General features: G+C 36.5%; 1 protein-coding gene across 2 annotated transcripts; it reads left to right on the top strand.

Annotated features, from left to right (window-relative positions):
* The first annotated feature begins 1557 nt into the window (after positions 1–1557).
* lhx2b (LIM homeobox 2b) lies at positions 1558–14727 on the top strand. Of its 2 annotated transcripts, none has more exons than XM_051668281.1 (5): positions 1558–2322; positions 4290–4492; positions 5528–5895; positions 9467–9672; positions 12179–14727. In XM_051668281.1, exons 1-5 carry the CDS (start codon positions 2092–2094, stop codon positions 12467–12469), a joined length of 1299 nt encoding a protein of 432 aa, XP_051524241.1. In that variant the 5' UTR covers positions 1558–2091; the 3' UTR covers positions 12470–14727. The 2 variants fall into 2 exon arrangements, with proteins under 2 accessions (XP_051524241.1, XP_051524239.1); XM_051668279.1 differs by having other exon boundaries at positions 5525–5895.
* The last annotated feature ends 2066 nt before the right edge of the window (positions 14728–16793 follow it).

Here is a 16793-nt window from a genome sequence, read left to right as displayed (position 1 = left end):
GATATGTGTTAGAATCATCACATAGTATGCTGGATGGACTGCATAAGTAAAACAAATATATATGGCCTTTAAGGGTTTAGAACCAGTGGCTCACAGCAGTCCATACCAGGTACAATAGAGGGAGGCCATTAATAAAGGATGATCCGAGATATTCATTGTAAGTGTTTTCCTTTGCTTTCCAAACACTCACCTCAATGAGACTGTTAGAGAGAGAGAGAGAGAGAGAGAGAGAGAGAGAGAGAGAGAGAGAGAGAGAGAGAGAGAGAGAGAGAGATTAAAAAAAACAATATATTAATGGAAGCTTATTTTTTTAGGAGTTTATGGGAAATTAAAATGCTTACACCTCAAATAATGACTTCAAAAAGACGAAAAGTTGACTTTGAGAAAAACTCGAGTAGCCTAGTCTATGACAGAGACCAGAGAAAAGGTAAAAACAATAAAAAAATAAGAGAGTATTCATAATTATTCTGCTTTTTCAGACACGTTTTTGTAGTAGCCTACTTTTCAAACGATACAATTTGAAAGGGGGCGAGAAGCAAGGTTAGGGTGATGAAACACCAGATTTCAGCGTGACACTGACGTTAATTGGACTTTTCACTACCTACTCTGTGTAGATTCAATGCTGTCAGTATTGCAGAGAAGTAAAGCACTATATTCCAGATCCTTTTGTTTAGACCAATCACTGGGGTTTGTCCGAGACTGGTGTTGTTTAATACCGAGACAGCTTATCTGGTAAAACAGATAAATGCGCAAAGAACGGGATCGACCCGCTAAAAAAAAAAAAAAAAAAAAAATATATATATATATATATATATATATATATATATATATATATATATATATATATATATATATATATATATATATTCGCATTAAGCTCTATACCGCATCCAATCTTCGTAGAGTTCCAGAGTAAATATGCTGATAAAATTGATGAAATCAAATCACAATTTGATTCGTGATTCACTTTCTCACGGAAGAAAGTCTGGTTCCCGAAAGTTATTAGTCTGGAATTTCGCTTCTTTTGTAAGTGCACAAATAAGTCGCTAATTTAATCATCCTCAAATCTGACAATAAACAATTTGTTTACTTTTGCAGAAGCATTTGATTTCGTTTAAATATGGACAATTAACATTAAACACCGGTCGGGAAAAAAATAAGTCATTTGAGAAAGTCTTGCGTTACCATCGATTTCGCTCCGCTTGACATAAAAATCCCTGCCTCAATTCGATACTGTGAGTATATCAAGAGTCCGAACAGCCAATAATCACGAACGGAACGGCGTGACGTCAAAGTCCCGGTAGAAAAGGCGCGTTGGGTTTGCGCACGTTTGTAGAGGGAAGAGCGCAGGGAAGGGCTGGATCAGCCTCCACCTCACTGTCTTCACTGGATTATACAAACCAAAAGTGTCCTCAACTCCTCCTCCTGCTCAATGACTTACATGCTGCATGCGGGACGAACAACAACAGGCTCATTTCACAGAAAACATTTGTTATGACAGAGCAGCCAGAGAAAATAATTTGCCTTTCCCCCGTATCCAAGCTGAAGCCTATTGAAGTTGGACAGTTTTGTGTGTGTGTGTGTGTGTGTGTGTGCGTGCGTGTGCGTGTGTGTGTGTGTGTGATGACAAACTGCCTTGGAGGAGGTGAAGAGACGAGATCGAAGATATGACCACTTGCAGAATCTGAATCGTCATTGTGGTCGTTCTTCCCAGGCATTTGGGGATTATATATATATATATATTTTTTCCTTCGGCGATGCAACACCGGATTTTGTGTTTAGACTGGCAGCAGTCATGTTTCAAGACTGATTTCTGAAGAGACAAGAAGACAAAACAGCATTGACAAATGCATGTGCAAAATGTGGTAACTGAAAGTTACTCACGAAGAAATAGGAGGGTCCAGTGGCACACATGTAGAGCTGGTATGTCCTCAAAGCTCGGGAATGCTCACATAGGCTGTACCAATCTATCTGTACTGGGTGCATGATTTGCGGTGTGAGAAATTGATGCGTTTCAAAAGAGTCTATACAGTTGTTCTGATAAACGAATAACGACTAGAGGACTCAGATTCTCCAAACGGGAAATCTTTAATGAGAGAGCGAGGTCATATGAACTGCACAGGGCTAGAAGTGCGTCTCACGGAGATCCTGGGTTGCAGATCTGACGGAAACACGTGCTATTCGCTCTCATCTGCGGCGACGATGCTTTTCCACGGTCTGCCTGGAGGCGAGATGCATGGTGTTATGGAAGAAATGGAGCGGAGAGGAAAGAGCGATTCGGCGACTATCAGCTCGGCCATAGATATGGGGGAAACAGAGACGGTAGGAGAAAGCAATGCCTCTCGCTCCAGGCGCTTGCCTGCCAATTCTATAACAGCCCATGTTAACTGAACCGTTATTCAAACAGTGATATGTAGAGGCTTAACGATGTGATTTCGATCTTGTCCATTTAAACAAACCTCAAACTTCTGCGAAGCCAAAATGTTCAGGGCTGTGTTTCCCAAAAGCATCGTAAGCCTAAGTAGATCGTAGAAGCCATTGGCGCCTATGGTCTCAAGATCAACTTAAGCTTGCGATGCTTTTGGGAAACGCAGCCCAGGCCTGTTCCTCAACGCATTTTGATGTGATCTTTTGTCATGGGTGGATTTCGAATAGTCACAGAAAGCTCAAAGATAGCCTACAATATTTTGCAAATGCACATCTAGACATTTTAAGTTTGTGATTAACTTTATCTGATTTGGAACGGCATATAAAGTCCAATTTAATTTCGACATGACTGTGGATATTCCAAAAAAACATTTAAAGGTGGATCATTGAGGCACTGAGACAATGCACAAAGTGTATTATAATTGCTTGTTTAAAAAATGTGATGCTATTATGGTGGGGATATTTTTGCATGCTAATAACATGACTTCAGCTCCAGAAATATATTTTGTTTAGTTATTTATGCTGCTTATTCAATGCCGTTAAACTTTGACGCGAAATTCAGCCATTCAGCTTGATAAAATGGTCATATTTAAATTTGACGTCATTTTTTGTATTTTATTTTTCTGTGCTGTAATACGAGTAAAACACAGGGCTTATGATAAAAAATAATTAGAAGGCATTACGTGCGAAATAAACAATGTTAACCTTGTTTTGGGCCTTAATTTATGTTATTAAATACAAATATATATATATTTTTTTCGGGTTGTATGGCAACATTGCACTGATGATACTTTAAACGGACTACTTTTATATTTAAAGATTGCACACCAAAATGACGACAATGGCAAGTCCAAAATGACAAATAAAGAGCTGCGGGCGCTTTGTGTTCAGTTAGTTCTTGTTTTTGTCTCTACAACTATTTTCTCAAAATTAACTGATTTGTATTATATTGAGCGCGTGTCTGAATAAGAAAACATGTGTAGCCTATGTGTGTATGGTTTGATGTGTAGTGTTTCTAAGGCCACACAACATGCCGAATGTAAACACATTAAAACGAGTCCAATCTTTGATTTATTTGTTTATATGTCACACTGTGACATTTTTAAGCGACAAGAATCGAACAATGTTTAGTTATAATTATTTTTGCATATAGAATATCTCAAGTTTGCACAGAAAATAATAAAAATACAGTTACAAATATTTTCTTGAAAACTCCATTCACTGGATACTAGGCAACAGGAGCAGGCTATTTATTTTCTAAATTAGATCTTACGCCCCTCCCATACTGTACAGAAATGAATACTAGTCGTATTTTTGCTTATTATTATTATTATTATTATTATTATTATTATTATTATTATTTAATCAGCACATGCACAATATAGTGCGTTATTCACCTCTGTGCCCATGCATTTGATCTAACACATTTGTATTGGTTATTTATCGAATCTCAATCCATTTGTTTAATAGTAGAGAACACACAGTGTTTGAGTCTTTAATGAGACCGTTGTTTGTGTGTATGTGTGTGTGTGTGTGTGTGTGGGGGGGGGGGGGGGGTTGGGTGGTTTACTAGGACATTTTCTTTTAGGTTATAAACTGGTAATTACAAGGGTATTATGCTATAAATGTGGTTTATGAGGACATTTCTAGTGTTCCCATAATTCAAATCGTTTAATAAACATACTAAATGATGTTTTATTGAAAATGTAAACCCTTTTTTGTGAGGGTTAGGTTTAGGGGTAGGGTTAGGGTTAGGGGGTAGAATCTATAATTCTTACAGTATAAAAATCATTATGTCTGTGGAGAGTCCTCATAGTGATAGCTGCACCAACATGTGTGTGTGTGTGTGTGTGTGTCTGCAGAACATGCCTTCCATCAGCGGGGACCGGGTGGCTCTATGTGCGGGCTGCGGAGGGAAGATCTCCGATCGGTATTACCTGCTCGCCGTGGACAAGCAGTGGCACATGCGCTGTCTGAAGTGCTGCGAGTGTAAACTCAACCTGGAGTCTGAGCTCACCTGCTTCAGCAAAGACGGAAGCATCTACTGTAAAGAGGACTATTACAGGTGAGAAAACTCACATCCAAGAAAACTTAACGCAGGAGTAGTGGCCTATTATCTTAGTTTGTCTCCTTTGCCTAAAACAGAACGATGTCCTTTGATGGTAAAAAAAGAAAAAAGAAACAAAGAAACGAAAAATCTCGTTTTATTTCTGTGATAGTTGCAACAGAGTCTCGTGAGAGTTCGTCACAATACTACGACGTGGCGAATTCGACTTCAGGTTTGCTGTGTGAAATAATTTTGGTCGTGATTATACAATATGCTATACAGATTAAAAATTAATTTAGGATAATAATCCAGAAACCACTTTAATAAAAGGAAAGATCACAGCTCTTAAAATAAAATGCTCTATGTAGTTAAGTAGAACATTTTCTTTGTAAATAATAATAATAATAATAATAATAATCAACTAGAAAAATGCCGATTGTTCGATGCTTGGGTGATATTTTGCCGAATTGATTTTGGGCGTCATTATACAATTTAATAATCAGATTGATCCAGAAACTACTTAGCTCAAGAGTTGCACGTTTTCTTTGTTTGAAATCAGAAAGAAGCACAATCTGTAGAAAAATGCCGTATGGTTTGATGTTTGGGTGATATTTTGCTGAGTGTGCATCGATTTTGTATGTCATTATACAACTGAATAAAAGGGAAGTGAGGGGCCTATTAAGATAATCATGTAAGTGAAGGCTTTCCCCCTATCCACGTTCAAATTAGGCCATAGCACACGTCAATCTCAATTGTAAGCTATTTAGTAATTATTCAAGACGTGATTATTGGCGAGACATGATTCCACTGGACTGAACTCGATTTGTGAATAAACTCTGCTGCTTAATGCATTTTTATTTATTTATTTTTTACTCCGGATGTCTTAATACGGCCAGATAGATAAAACTGAGCACTTGCAGACGATTACAGTGCTTATTTCAGAGTAATCTTCCATATTTGAAACAGCACATTTAATGTCAGGCCCTTGAGTGGTGGGCCAGCTCTCTGGATGAAGTGCTGAAAGGTCACAGCTGCTCTATTCTCCCGCAGAAGGTTTTCGGTGCAGAGATGTGCCCGGTGCCACCTCGGGATCTCGGCCTCGGAAATGGTCATGAGGGCCAGGGATTTGGTGTACCACTTGAACTGTTTCACCTGCACGACTTGCAACAAAATGCTGACGACTGGGGACCACTTCGGCATGAAAGACAGTCTTGTGTACTGCAGGCTACACTTTGAAACGCTCATCCAGGGAGACTTCCCCACGCATTTCAATCACACGGATGTAGCGCCTAATAAAGGACTGGGCACCACGGGCCCTCTAGGACTGTCTTATTATAACGGCGTGAACACAGTGCAGAAGGGCCGGCCCCGAAAGAGGAAGAGCCCGGGGCCCGGAGCGGACTTAGCGGCGTACAATGCAGGTGAGGCAATCGCACACTTGTTGTTTTTTTTTTTTTTTTTTTTTTTTGGTGTTGTTGGTCATGTTCTCTATTTTTAGAGAATTCTTTTATTATTAGTCTACATTTATTTTAATCTGAATCTACTTTGAACGAGCTTCATGCACAGTTATTTATGATCTGAAATGCCTGTTATTTAAGTCAAAAGTCAAAGTCGACCCTCACAACTTTTCGTTAAGAGCGAGTTAGTAATGTTGGCCCACTAGTTCACTGCAGTTTCAAAGGTTCAGTTCATAACTTTTTGGTAAGCTTTAATTGAATGAAATGAAGTATGACTGGTTTTTAAAGAGCAAGACAAAAGCAAAAATCTGACAAATGCATTTTGCATTTTACAGAAGTACAGTGAAGTTTCGTTTAAACAGAATTGACACTTTTATTTATTTATTTTTTTTTTTTATTATTATTTTTTTTTTTGGACAATAAAATTAGGCTACATAAATATTAAATGATTAATTAATTATGACCTTCTCTAACATTTTGAGTTACTTTGACCACATTTTTTTAAAGTGAAAAGGAAAGTTTCGGCTTTCCAGCGATGCAATTGTTTTTTCTACTCCAAACTGTTAACGAGATATAATCATTTAAATGTTGGATCACATAAATCATTTAAATCGCTTCACTTTTTTCGTAAGTGCATAAAAATTAAAATGAGTTTTTGCGTCAAAGTGACTCAAAATGATGGAGCAGGTCACATGTGCGTGCATGTAATAAGATTTCTGAAAATGAAAAATAAAACATACAAATCCGTAAGTGGGTGATTTAATTGCATTTTTAATAGTAGGTCTAACTGAAAAAGTAAACAGATTTGTTTAAATGATTAAGCAAAAACGTAAATTGTTATTATTGTTTTTTTTTTCTGTTTTTTTTTTTTTTTCATTCTCATTCGTTTGAGGCCAGACATAAAAGTTAAAAAGGCACATTTAAAACATGCCTTTGACGATTAAAACGATTTATCCACGTTTAAATGGACTCTTCAAACGTTTACTTACGTTTTAAGTGTGTAGTCTATTTGAAAGGCGGTTCATCCCAAAAGACAAAATATTTCAGAGGTGACCTCGCGAATTAAATTTAATATATATATATATATATATATATATATATATATATATATATATATATATATATATATATATATATATATATATAACTAACTAATTCAACACATGAGTGCAAATTGACTACTGGCAACATATTCTATGAACCACTTTTAAAAATAATTGATACCGCTAAACACTTGAGCTTGTGCTGAACAATTTGGAACAACGTGACTTGTTCGCTCGGGCATTTCGGGCAACTCAGCGGGGCATCTGGGTCCCTGCTTGAGGACCAAACAGAGCAATGATGACGACTACAGAGACTGACAAGTGGAAAATGGCTTAGATGCCAGTCGAGACCTCCAGAAGATTAAATAGTAGTGAAAAGGAGAAAGAACGAGCATGAGAAAGAAAGAAAGAAAGAAAACAGAGCGAGAAAAGTAAGCTTTTTTCCAAAAAAAAAAAAAAAAAAAATCCTTTTTTTTTTTTTTTTTTTTTTTTTGGAGTACATGGCCAAAAAAACAGATTTTATACACGTGCTCAAATAAAGCGAAGAAAACATGAAAATCGAACTTGTGACCCTTATTATTGTGCCGACAACTTTTTAATCAAATAAGAGTATTTGATATTAAGAATTTTATAGTCATAGAGAATGTTCTTCACGAATAACCATCACTTTCTGTATAACTTAAGTCACCTCTCAAATCAAACTAAGATGAAAAATATGTTTAGTTTTTAAATTTCGATCTTCATTTTTCTCAGGATGCAAATATCGAGACATTGAGCATGATCTGAAAGCTTTGTCGAAATCCAAACACTGTTTATTAGATTGTCAGATTATAATAGTGTGTACATTATTTAGTTTATGTCAATATATTTTATTATTAGAGTCTATAATTATTCGAAAATATGTCAACCACTCTGCAATTCAAGCAATAATTGTACAGGAAAATGCCATGATTATGTATATAGCTAACTTTAGACTCAAAGTTAAAGTTGGTTGCTTATTAAATCTTAATGTCTTAATGATCTTTAATTGAAATTGGCAAATTTATTGCAACAATTCCTTTCTATCATCTTGTTCGGTGTATAAACCAGCTTCTAAAGAAATAGTCAACAGTACATGCACTTAAAATAAAACATAAAAAAGTCAGTTAAACTTTTGGAAATCAGTGCAACTCTTTACAACTCTTTTCAATAGTTAACACGAGTGAGTGAACTTTAGTGTCTCTTGCTCTCTGAAACTAAGACCTCATGAGTCAGATCATTACTGCCCCCATCAGATCACACTTTAAACTACAGCCCAAATAAAAGAACAAGCCATGAAAATTAAGAACAATTAAGACATGCTGTATTATTCATGCAGTATCATAAAATCAATAATCCTGCTTAGAAAAAGACAATTGTTTTTGACACCTATCAGTGTGGTAAAGGTAACAGCATTTCTCAATGGCCATATTTATATCAGGAGGAAACATTTGTCGGCCATGTGTAGCATTGTAAGCATTCAAGGTTAATTATCTGAAGTGTTGATCAGACGGTTTTCAATGACTAATATTTGTAGTTGTCAGAGAAAACATAATTCCGAACTGTCATGCGTCTACCAACACTTAAACTTCTGCCAAGTATTTGGACTGGCACAATCACATTTCTGACACATTCAGACAGGCCTTTCTCCTAAACACTCGTGTCCACGGATGGATTGTGTGGGCTATTGCACAATTAAATCCAACACAATTCATAATAACAACAGAAAAGAAGGGATGGCCATATCTGGGGGATGGGATCACAATGAAAACTGATAGTGTCAAGGCTGTTTTAATGCAGATTATTATTATTATTTTTTTTTAGCTCTAAATGCACAAAAAATCACAACTGAACATGAAGATGACATAAAAACATGATTAAAAATGGCATGCTGCAAAGCTTTCAAAAACATTAAAACATATACAATATATTCTACCATTATTTGAGAATAAACTGCCTTAATAAAATGATGCAAGAGTACAGCATAATGCAGAATATTATATTTGCAGTAACTTGCAAACACAGCAAGATTATGGTGCTATGGTTCCTCTGTTATTTAATTAAAATTCAACAGTAAACTCATTGTTGTGGTGCCATCAAAGAAACAACAAAATAATCTATGAAAGGCGCCTCCTCATATTTGTCAACCAGTTATATCGTCTGATGCAGTACTGTGAATTATGTCACTGAATCTGACACTATTGTAAGAATCTACCACCTGAAATGATTCAATTATGACACCATAAGATTTAGAATTCTGCATCTCTGAAAGATTATTATAGAAACCTTTATTTTTAGGCCTTTTTAATACAGTATTTAAGCTGTTGTATACTACCACTACGTATTTGAACAACTTGGCAATCAAATAAATGGTTTCTTTGCAATAACAGACTATAATAAACTTGAAATCTTCTCATTTTGGTTTACGTAACATGAGCTAATCTATCATCCTAATGTGTGTTTGATTTGAACAGCTTTGAGTTGCAATGAAAATGATGGCGATCCAATGGACAGAGACTCTCAGTACAGTACCAGCCAGAAGACAAAGCGCATGAGAACGTCTTTTAAACACCATCAGCTGAGGACCATGAAGTCGTATTTTGCCATCAATCACAATCCTGACGCCAAGGATCTGAAACAGCTGGCCCAGAAAACAGGTCTCACCAAGCGAGTACTACAGGTCAGACACTTCCTTCCAATTAGGATAACGGTTGTGGCTCGTTGCGATAACGTAACTTTGCAATGAGTATAAGGTATTAGTATTCTGACTAGTGCTGGGTACTGATGCAGATTCCCTGATGCAGATTCAGTAATGATTTACAAGCTCTAAATTCAATTCAGACTCATTTGGGTATATTTCAGTTATAAATGTCCATTTTGCTTACATGTTCTTTCTCAGTTAATACTGTTAATTATACAGGGAACCTTCTAGCTTGTCTCAGTTTACACATTTTTCAAAAGTTTTCAGCATTCGTCACATTTTAGCTTTTTTTTTTTTTAAAATGACAAATTCATGCATTCATTCAATGAATATGATGTCTTGAAATTGCATATATTTTATTGCATACATCTATTATATTGCACACACACACACACACGTTGATTGTTTACATGCATCATTTGTACTAGTGTTGTCAAAAGTATCGGTACATTGGTACCAAGCCAGTACTAAAATAAAAAAGATGTAACGATACCAGTGTTTCTACAGTACCGATAGCACCGAGCACCGACTCAATTCGGTGCCCGCACGCTGTCTGTCTGACACACAACTGCTTTCAAATGCTCACACTCTTATTTGAGAGAGTGCTCTTTTACTCCTTTTACACTGAAATGGACAATTAATTCAGTTAAAATCAGGATATGTCCTAGTGTGATTATTAAACCGTGAAAGGCTGCAACCTTAGTGTGCATTTGAGCTGCGTGCTTTAAATGAATGTATAAATCCGACCGCTCATACACTTGAAACTCCACAGACTATGAGAATCATTCGTGTTGTATGAGATGACAAAGCAGAGCACTAACCACTGTGAAGTGCGCAGCACATGTAGACTATATATTTATTTAATTAAATCACAACAGTTGCGCTTTAACGATCATACTGGGACATGTAGTGAACTATAGTAAAATTCACTGTAGTAATAATAATAATAGTAAATAATGATTAAGCAATAATAATAATAATAATAATAATAATAATAATAAATTAGCAGTATATTACAAGCAGGAGTGCTGTTGTACTGAATAAAAGGTAAAAAAAATAAATGCAATGGTATGTTGAAAAGTAATTGTTATTTTTTACTTGTTTAAGTTTTAATTAAGAATTAATTTGATTAGACACCATTATGAAGTTGAAATTAAATGGAACTTTAAAACATGGAATTCTGTTAAAAGAAAATGAAAAAAAGGATTTGGGGACAAAATAAAACAGATTAAGCAATGCATACTTAATTGAGAAACACTTGAAGGAAACATGCATTTCTTTTAATTTATTACTTGCATTGAAATGCAACTTTAAACAGGCTAAAGGAGTGTGTTCGATAGAATTTGCTGTGGTATCAAAATTGGTATTGAGAACTGTAAAATTTCTGGTATTGGTATCGGTACCGACTACTAAAATTTTGGTATCGTGGCAACACAAATTTGTAGTATTTACAAGTATTAACATTGCTATGTAGAACAAGTGATAAAACGGTACTGTCTCTTTAAGAATAGCGGCAGTTCAGCGAGCGTCTCTCAGATGTGTTTTGGTTGAGCGCATATTAACAAGAGTGGAGTCACGCAGCTTCTTTACCGCATCTGTGCTATGTGTGATTACAATTAAATGTTTATTTTTTGTTGATTTTGATCAACAACTGTCTGTTAAGAACAGAAAGGATATTAAAGAGACATTAAATGAATGAGTAAAATCTGAAAATTTACCAGCCAGTTGCTAATCACAGACATTTTTAGTTGCATAGCACAAAATTTGGTCGCATATGCGAGTGATGTACTCGCATTGCTTTTGGGATTTAAGAATTGATATCGAGATCGTTCAAATGAACATCATGATGCATCAGAAAATCTGTTTATACCCAGCCCTAATTCTGACCATGTTAAATGTTGTGCTGAATAATAGACAGTTCAAGCACTGCAAATACAGAAAACAGTGTTACTTTCACTTCAGCACAAATTAGACAAGATTAGAAATTACTAGAGGAAATTAAGATTGTAATCAAATGTAATTTACATGCATGAATATCCATTATCTGCTCAATGCAATGATAATAATTTGTTCTGAATAAGGGGGAAGGCAGAGAAAAACACAGATACGGAGGGAAATCTGAATTAATTACATGCACAAATGAAATGAAAGCAGAATTGAAGCGGAAGTTTTAGATCATATCTGGAAATAAAAGGCTCGAGAAACAGCTGTTTGTCAGCTATCATTGAATCAGGAAAAACAAAATGCAGTTTGCTTCCAAATGCTATGGCGAAGCAACCAGGGGATCAAATGAAGTGAAAAAAAATAAATGAAATAAACAAAAGATTCATGAGCGGAAACTAAGAAGTAAATCTCAAAGCGCTAATTATCATTGCCGAAAAACAAAGACGTCTTTTTCCTTTGATGAGACTACTGTTTGTCCCCTTTGAATCAAATCATTTTCACGTGTCTCAATGGCTGCTGCTCTTTTATATCGTATATATAGGTCTGGTTCCAGAATGCTCGGGCCAAGTTCCGACGGAACCTCTTGCGTCAGGAGAACACAGGCATCGATAAGGCGTCCGATGGGTCGACCCTACCTGGAGGAACGCCTTCTGGACCTGCCTCAGAGATTTCCAATGCCTCAATGAGCCCCTCCAGCACCCCAACCACCCTCACAGACCTGACGAACCCCACCATGCCCACTGTCACCTCCGTACTGACCTCTGTGCCAGGCAGCCTGGACGTTCACGAATGCCGGAGTCCCTCGCAGAGCACCTTGACAAGCCTCTTCTGATGCACAGATTAAAGAACGTTGACGTGTCACTTCTGTCTGCTTCTACTGAAGTCCAGTCATGGATACGGCCCTCATAGGTTCCTAATTTACAATGGACCAATTCAAATTCTAAAATTCATGTTGAAACACCCACCAAAATCAGAAATGCAGCATTACTTTAGCACTGGCACCAGTAAAGCAAAGTTCCATTGCTTCATGTAGTTACGACACAATCAATCGAATGATTTATGAATATAAACAACTTACTGTCAAACCTCTATCAGATATCAACACCGATCTACCTGGGACTCTTTTGTATAGGCCAGGAACTTTACAACTGTGCCCAATCCAATTCAAAAGACTTTACTGGGACTATGAATGGGGAAAAACAACTCAAACTTAACCAGAAAACTCTTCTTTGGCCACTTAGCCACTTTAGAGTATTGCATCTTGGGGTATATTCAAGTCTCACTGAAAGATGTGTTGATATTTTTAGTTTAAAGTCTTTGGAGCGTCTGAGGAGACTTGATTTGCATTAAAATTTTCACATTTTCACCAGTTTTCCCCAGCCACGTTTACAGTGAGAGACTGATGTCGCAGCTTATGGGACTTCATTGGTTTGTCACCCTCTTATTTATATTCATGCACAGGGGTCAGTGTGAGGAAACTTGGATTATAATGTGAATAATTACACAAGATGACAAGTGTAAACAGCAAAACTAAGCCTGACTGTCACGTGCCTTATCCTGCAGTGTAGTCACTGAAGCCCCTTTAGCATTGCTTTACGAATGACATCGAAAAATGTGTATTTTAATTTGTTGGATAAAATGGTTGAGTAATTCTGCTTAGATGAACACACGTATGAAGTGCTGATCTTTCTTAAAAGTCCACATGCTCTCGTTCCAACATATTACCTCACTCAGAAATCACTGGATATGATAGCAGTACACATGAAACAGGTTTCAAGACGACAAAATGCACTGGGAGAGAAAAGCCAGTGGAGAGACTTGCTCTAGTTTCTAAAAAGAACATCCTTGATCGGAATAGCATCATGAAATGGATCTTACATCAAACACACACTGATATATGAAACGAAACATTCTCACATTCTCATCCAGTTAGGTGATGTTTTTTTTTTTTTTTTAACCATTAAGATGTGACAGTGTTGGAGACAGGGTAAATGTTTCCATGGTAACCAGAGGCTGCTTGTTGAAAATGCTGTACAGTTTTGACAGATTACTGAGAAATTTCGAGTCCACCCCCTGCAGTATCCCTCTTTGATGTAAATCTTCATTTCTGTAAAAAATATAAAAAATTAATCACAGTGTTTTTTTTGTTTTGTTGTTGTTGTTGTTTTTTGTTTTTTTTTGTTTTTTGTCGTCCTCATTATTTCACCAGTTTCAAATAATTCTGCATAACCATGGGAACTGCAATGCACATAATAAAACAAAAATCCAGGGCTCAAAAGAGAATCCAATCTAAATGAAAATGAATACATTGATAATTCGTTAAATTGATTTCAACACAAGTTAGATATATTCACGTCAAAGAATAATTAATGGCATATTTACACAGTCATATCACAAACAGAAATGAAACAAAAAAGTGGCTGATTTACACATACATTTAACATTATTTAAAATAATAAGCATTTCTCATTTCTTTTATAAAAGCATGTGAAACTGTATTTGGAAGCACCGCTATGGAGAACAACATCCATTTTTTGGAGTTTGCAATTTTGGGTGATTCTAAGTAATCTCAGATTAAGGCAAATTCATCCTATTTCTTATGAGAGGGTGCATATTTTTTTTTGTTTTTGCATGCATAATGTTCCCAAAAATATGATTTTCTTTCTAAGCAAAGAATTGGTTAAGTATTTGGTAGTTTTGTGGCTGGTTTGATCAGAGGGAAATTTCACTTAAACCTCCTGAGACCCGAGCGTGACTGCTGTGTGCATTTTCCATTTCCCTTTTTGAATTGCAACTAGTAGCACCAAATAAAAAAGCAGAAAAATAAATAACCCATTTCTAGAGCAAATAGTTTTCCTATAAATTTAGGAAATTTATATGTCCACATATGTGGACAGCGGGACTAAGTTGTGACATTTTAAGTTATATCAAACTATAGAAAGTCAAATGTTTTTCATCAAATTGTTCATTCTGTGTCCAGGAGTGTTGGTTATTCATGTTGTTGAGACGTTACAGACATTACAGCTGATTTTCTGTAAAGTTGAATAAATAATTCTGATTAAAAGTAATGGCCATCATCATCCAATCACTGCCAACCGTGTTAAAATAAAATTTTGCATTATAAAATTCTGAATCTATGTACTGATTATCATTGTGCCATGTTTGCTAAACATGTTGAGTGGTGCAAACATCATCTGCAGCCTAAAACTGAACTTTTGATCAGATTTTAGGAGTGAATGTACTTAACTGCATAGAGAGCTATAGGATGCTCCCTTGCTCCCTATTTAGTGAATGACTTAACCTCCAGTGTGCTGTCTGTCTGCACTGGTCTCAGAACAGTTCAAAATGCACCTTATTTTCATCGTGACTCCATTTAAAGCCTCTGAAAGCAACATTATTCAGCTTTTGCGAGAATACATTAACTTTCAATGTGAAATGCACAGTAAATATACAGGAATGCATTTACTAATGTTAATGAATAGAAACGTATTGTATAACCCAAAATGTAAATTAAAATGAAGCAAAATGATGTCTCACCCATAGATGTGTTAATGTTAAAACTATTCAAAATATCTAATATGTTTTTTCAACTTTTGAGGGAATGCAGTCCTAATTTCCACATATGTGGACATCATGTTTATCAGTGCGCTGATGTGCGAAAAATGAATGGATTTTTTAAAGCGGCATATCAAACGAAACTAGAGACGCTACTCTTTACAACCAAACAGGTTTCAATCAAAAAACTTAGAGGTTGCTTACCAGAGGCACTTTTGTTGGCGCTGCCCCCGTAGTAGCGTGTGTCACGTGACGCGGTGCGCCAGAAGTTTAACCCTTAAATGACAGTGTAGAGTCTTGTGAACAGTATTCAGTCGGTTTTAATTCATTTCAATTATGCGTTGCTTGCAGCAAAGCCAAAATGCAATGTCCACACATGTGGACGCGGGGTATCATGAAGTTCCTCCACTGACAGTATTTGGATTTTTCATATGAATAGTTGGAGATAATATAAAAAATGGCTTGATGGAATGTCATCTAAACATTCTCTTTTTGCATACATTTAAACCACACAAATGATATATAGGAATATAAGCCATAAAAATGATTTAAACTTAATGAGTTTTATACTCAAACGGCAACAAATGCATAAGAAAGGTGATGTTGATAACATCCTACAGTATGTTGCATATATTGGGTGTGTGTGCGATTTCTAAGCCAAACAACCAGTGTTCAAAACCTGCACTGGAATTTATTATAACAATTATTTTTAAATAGGTGAACAGTGGAGCATTTGGAATGTTAGTTTAAAATGGCCCATTTGAAATATACGGTCACCCATTCAATGTACCTGGATGTTTGGCACTCGCCGACATTCACTGGATCACAGAAGGAAAACTCAAGCCAGGAAGCTCCAAACTCCCATTTCATGCATATCAACACATCCGTCTCGACAGCGGACATTTCCCAGCCCAAACCAGGCATTGGCCTTTCGTCTCAATGAATATTAGGTCAGTGACTCTCCACATCTCGGGTTTGTGTAGCTGCTGTTTGTTGAAGAGAGTGTGAGTGGGTTAGTCAAGTAGTCTGGCCTGAAGCCCACCGTTCGGCCTCCTGGAGGCTGGCAGACTGGGGTTGTAATGGGCTTACGATGGATGCCAAAGCCAGCCAGCCACCGTGGAAGCCAATGTGGTGCCCAGATGTACAGCGCAATACCACATAAAGCCACACGTTGAAGGTTTTAATAGAGAGAGAGGCCGCTATTTAAAACTCACAACAGCCTTTTTGGAAATAATGGGTCCAATAAACTTTAATATGAAATATTATTACCTTATTTCAGACTGTGTAGATTCTGAGGCTCATCACATTGGTTTGGATGTTCGTGATTAGACATGTTCTGTGCAGTGCTGAGATTTAAGGACGCTGCAATGTGTTTGAGGTTTTATGTTATGGAGACAGGCGACACCCAGATCCTTTCTAAGGGTTGTTTTCTTTGTGGTACTAAAGAGATGCCTGGATCTGAACAGGCTAGTTGACTTGCGCTTTTTCTCAACGTTGAACTCATAATTGTGGTTTGAATAACCACTGAGATTAAAGGCTAAGCAGCACACAAGTAGACCAGTTTCTTTAGTTTAGCTTTTATTTACATGGGAAGTCTTACA

Source organism: Myxocyprinus asiaticus, chromosome 33 (assembly GCF_019703515.2).
Source record: "Myxocyprinus asiaticus isolate MX2 ecotype Aquarium Trade chromosome 33, UBuf_Myxa_2, whole genome shotgun sequence".
NCBI lineage: Eukaryota > Metazoa > Chordata > Actinopteri > Cypriniformes > Catostomidae > Myxocyprinus > Myxocyprinus asiaticus.
This window is presented reverse-complemented; position numbering and strand designations above follow the sequence as displayed.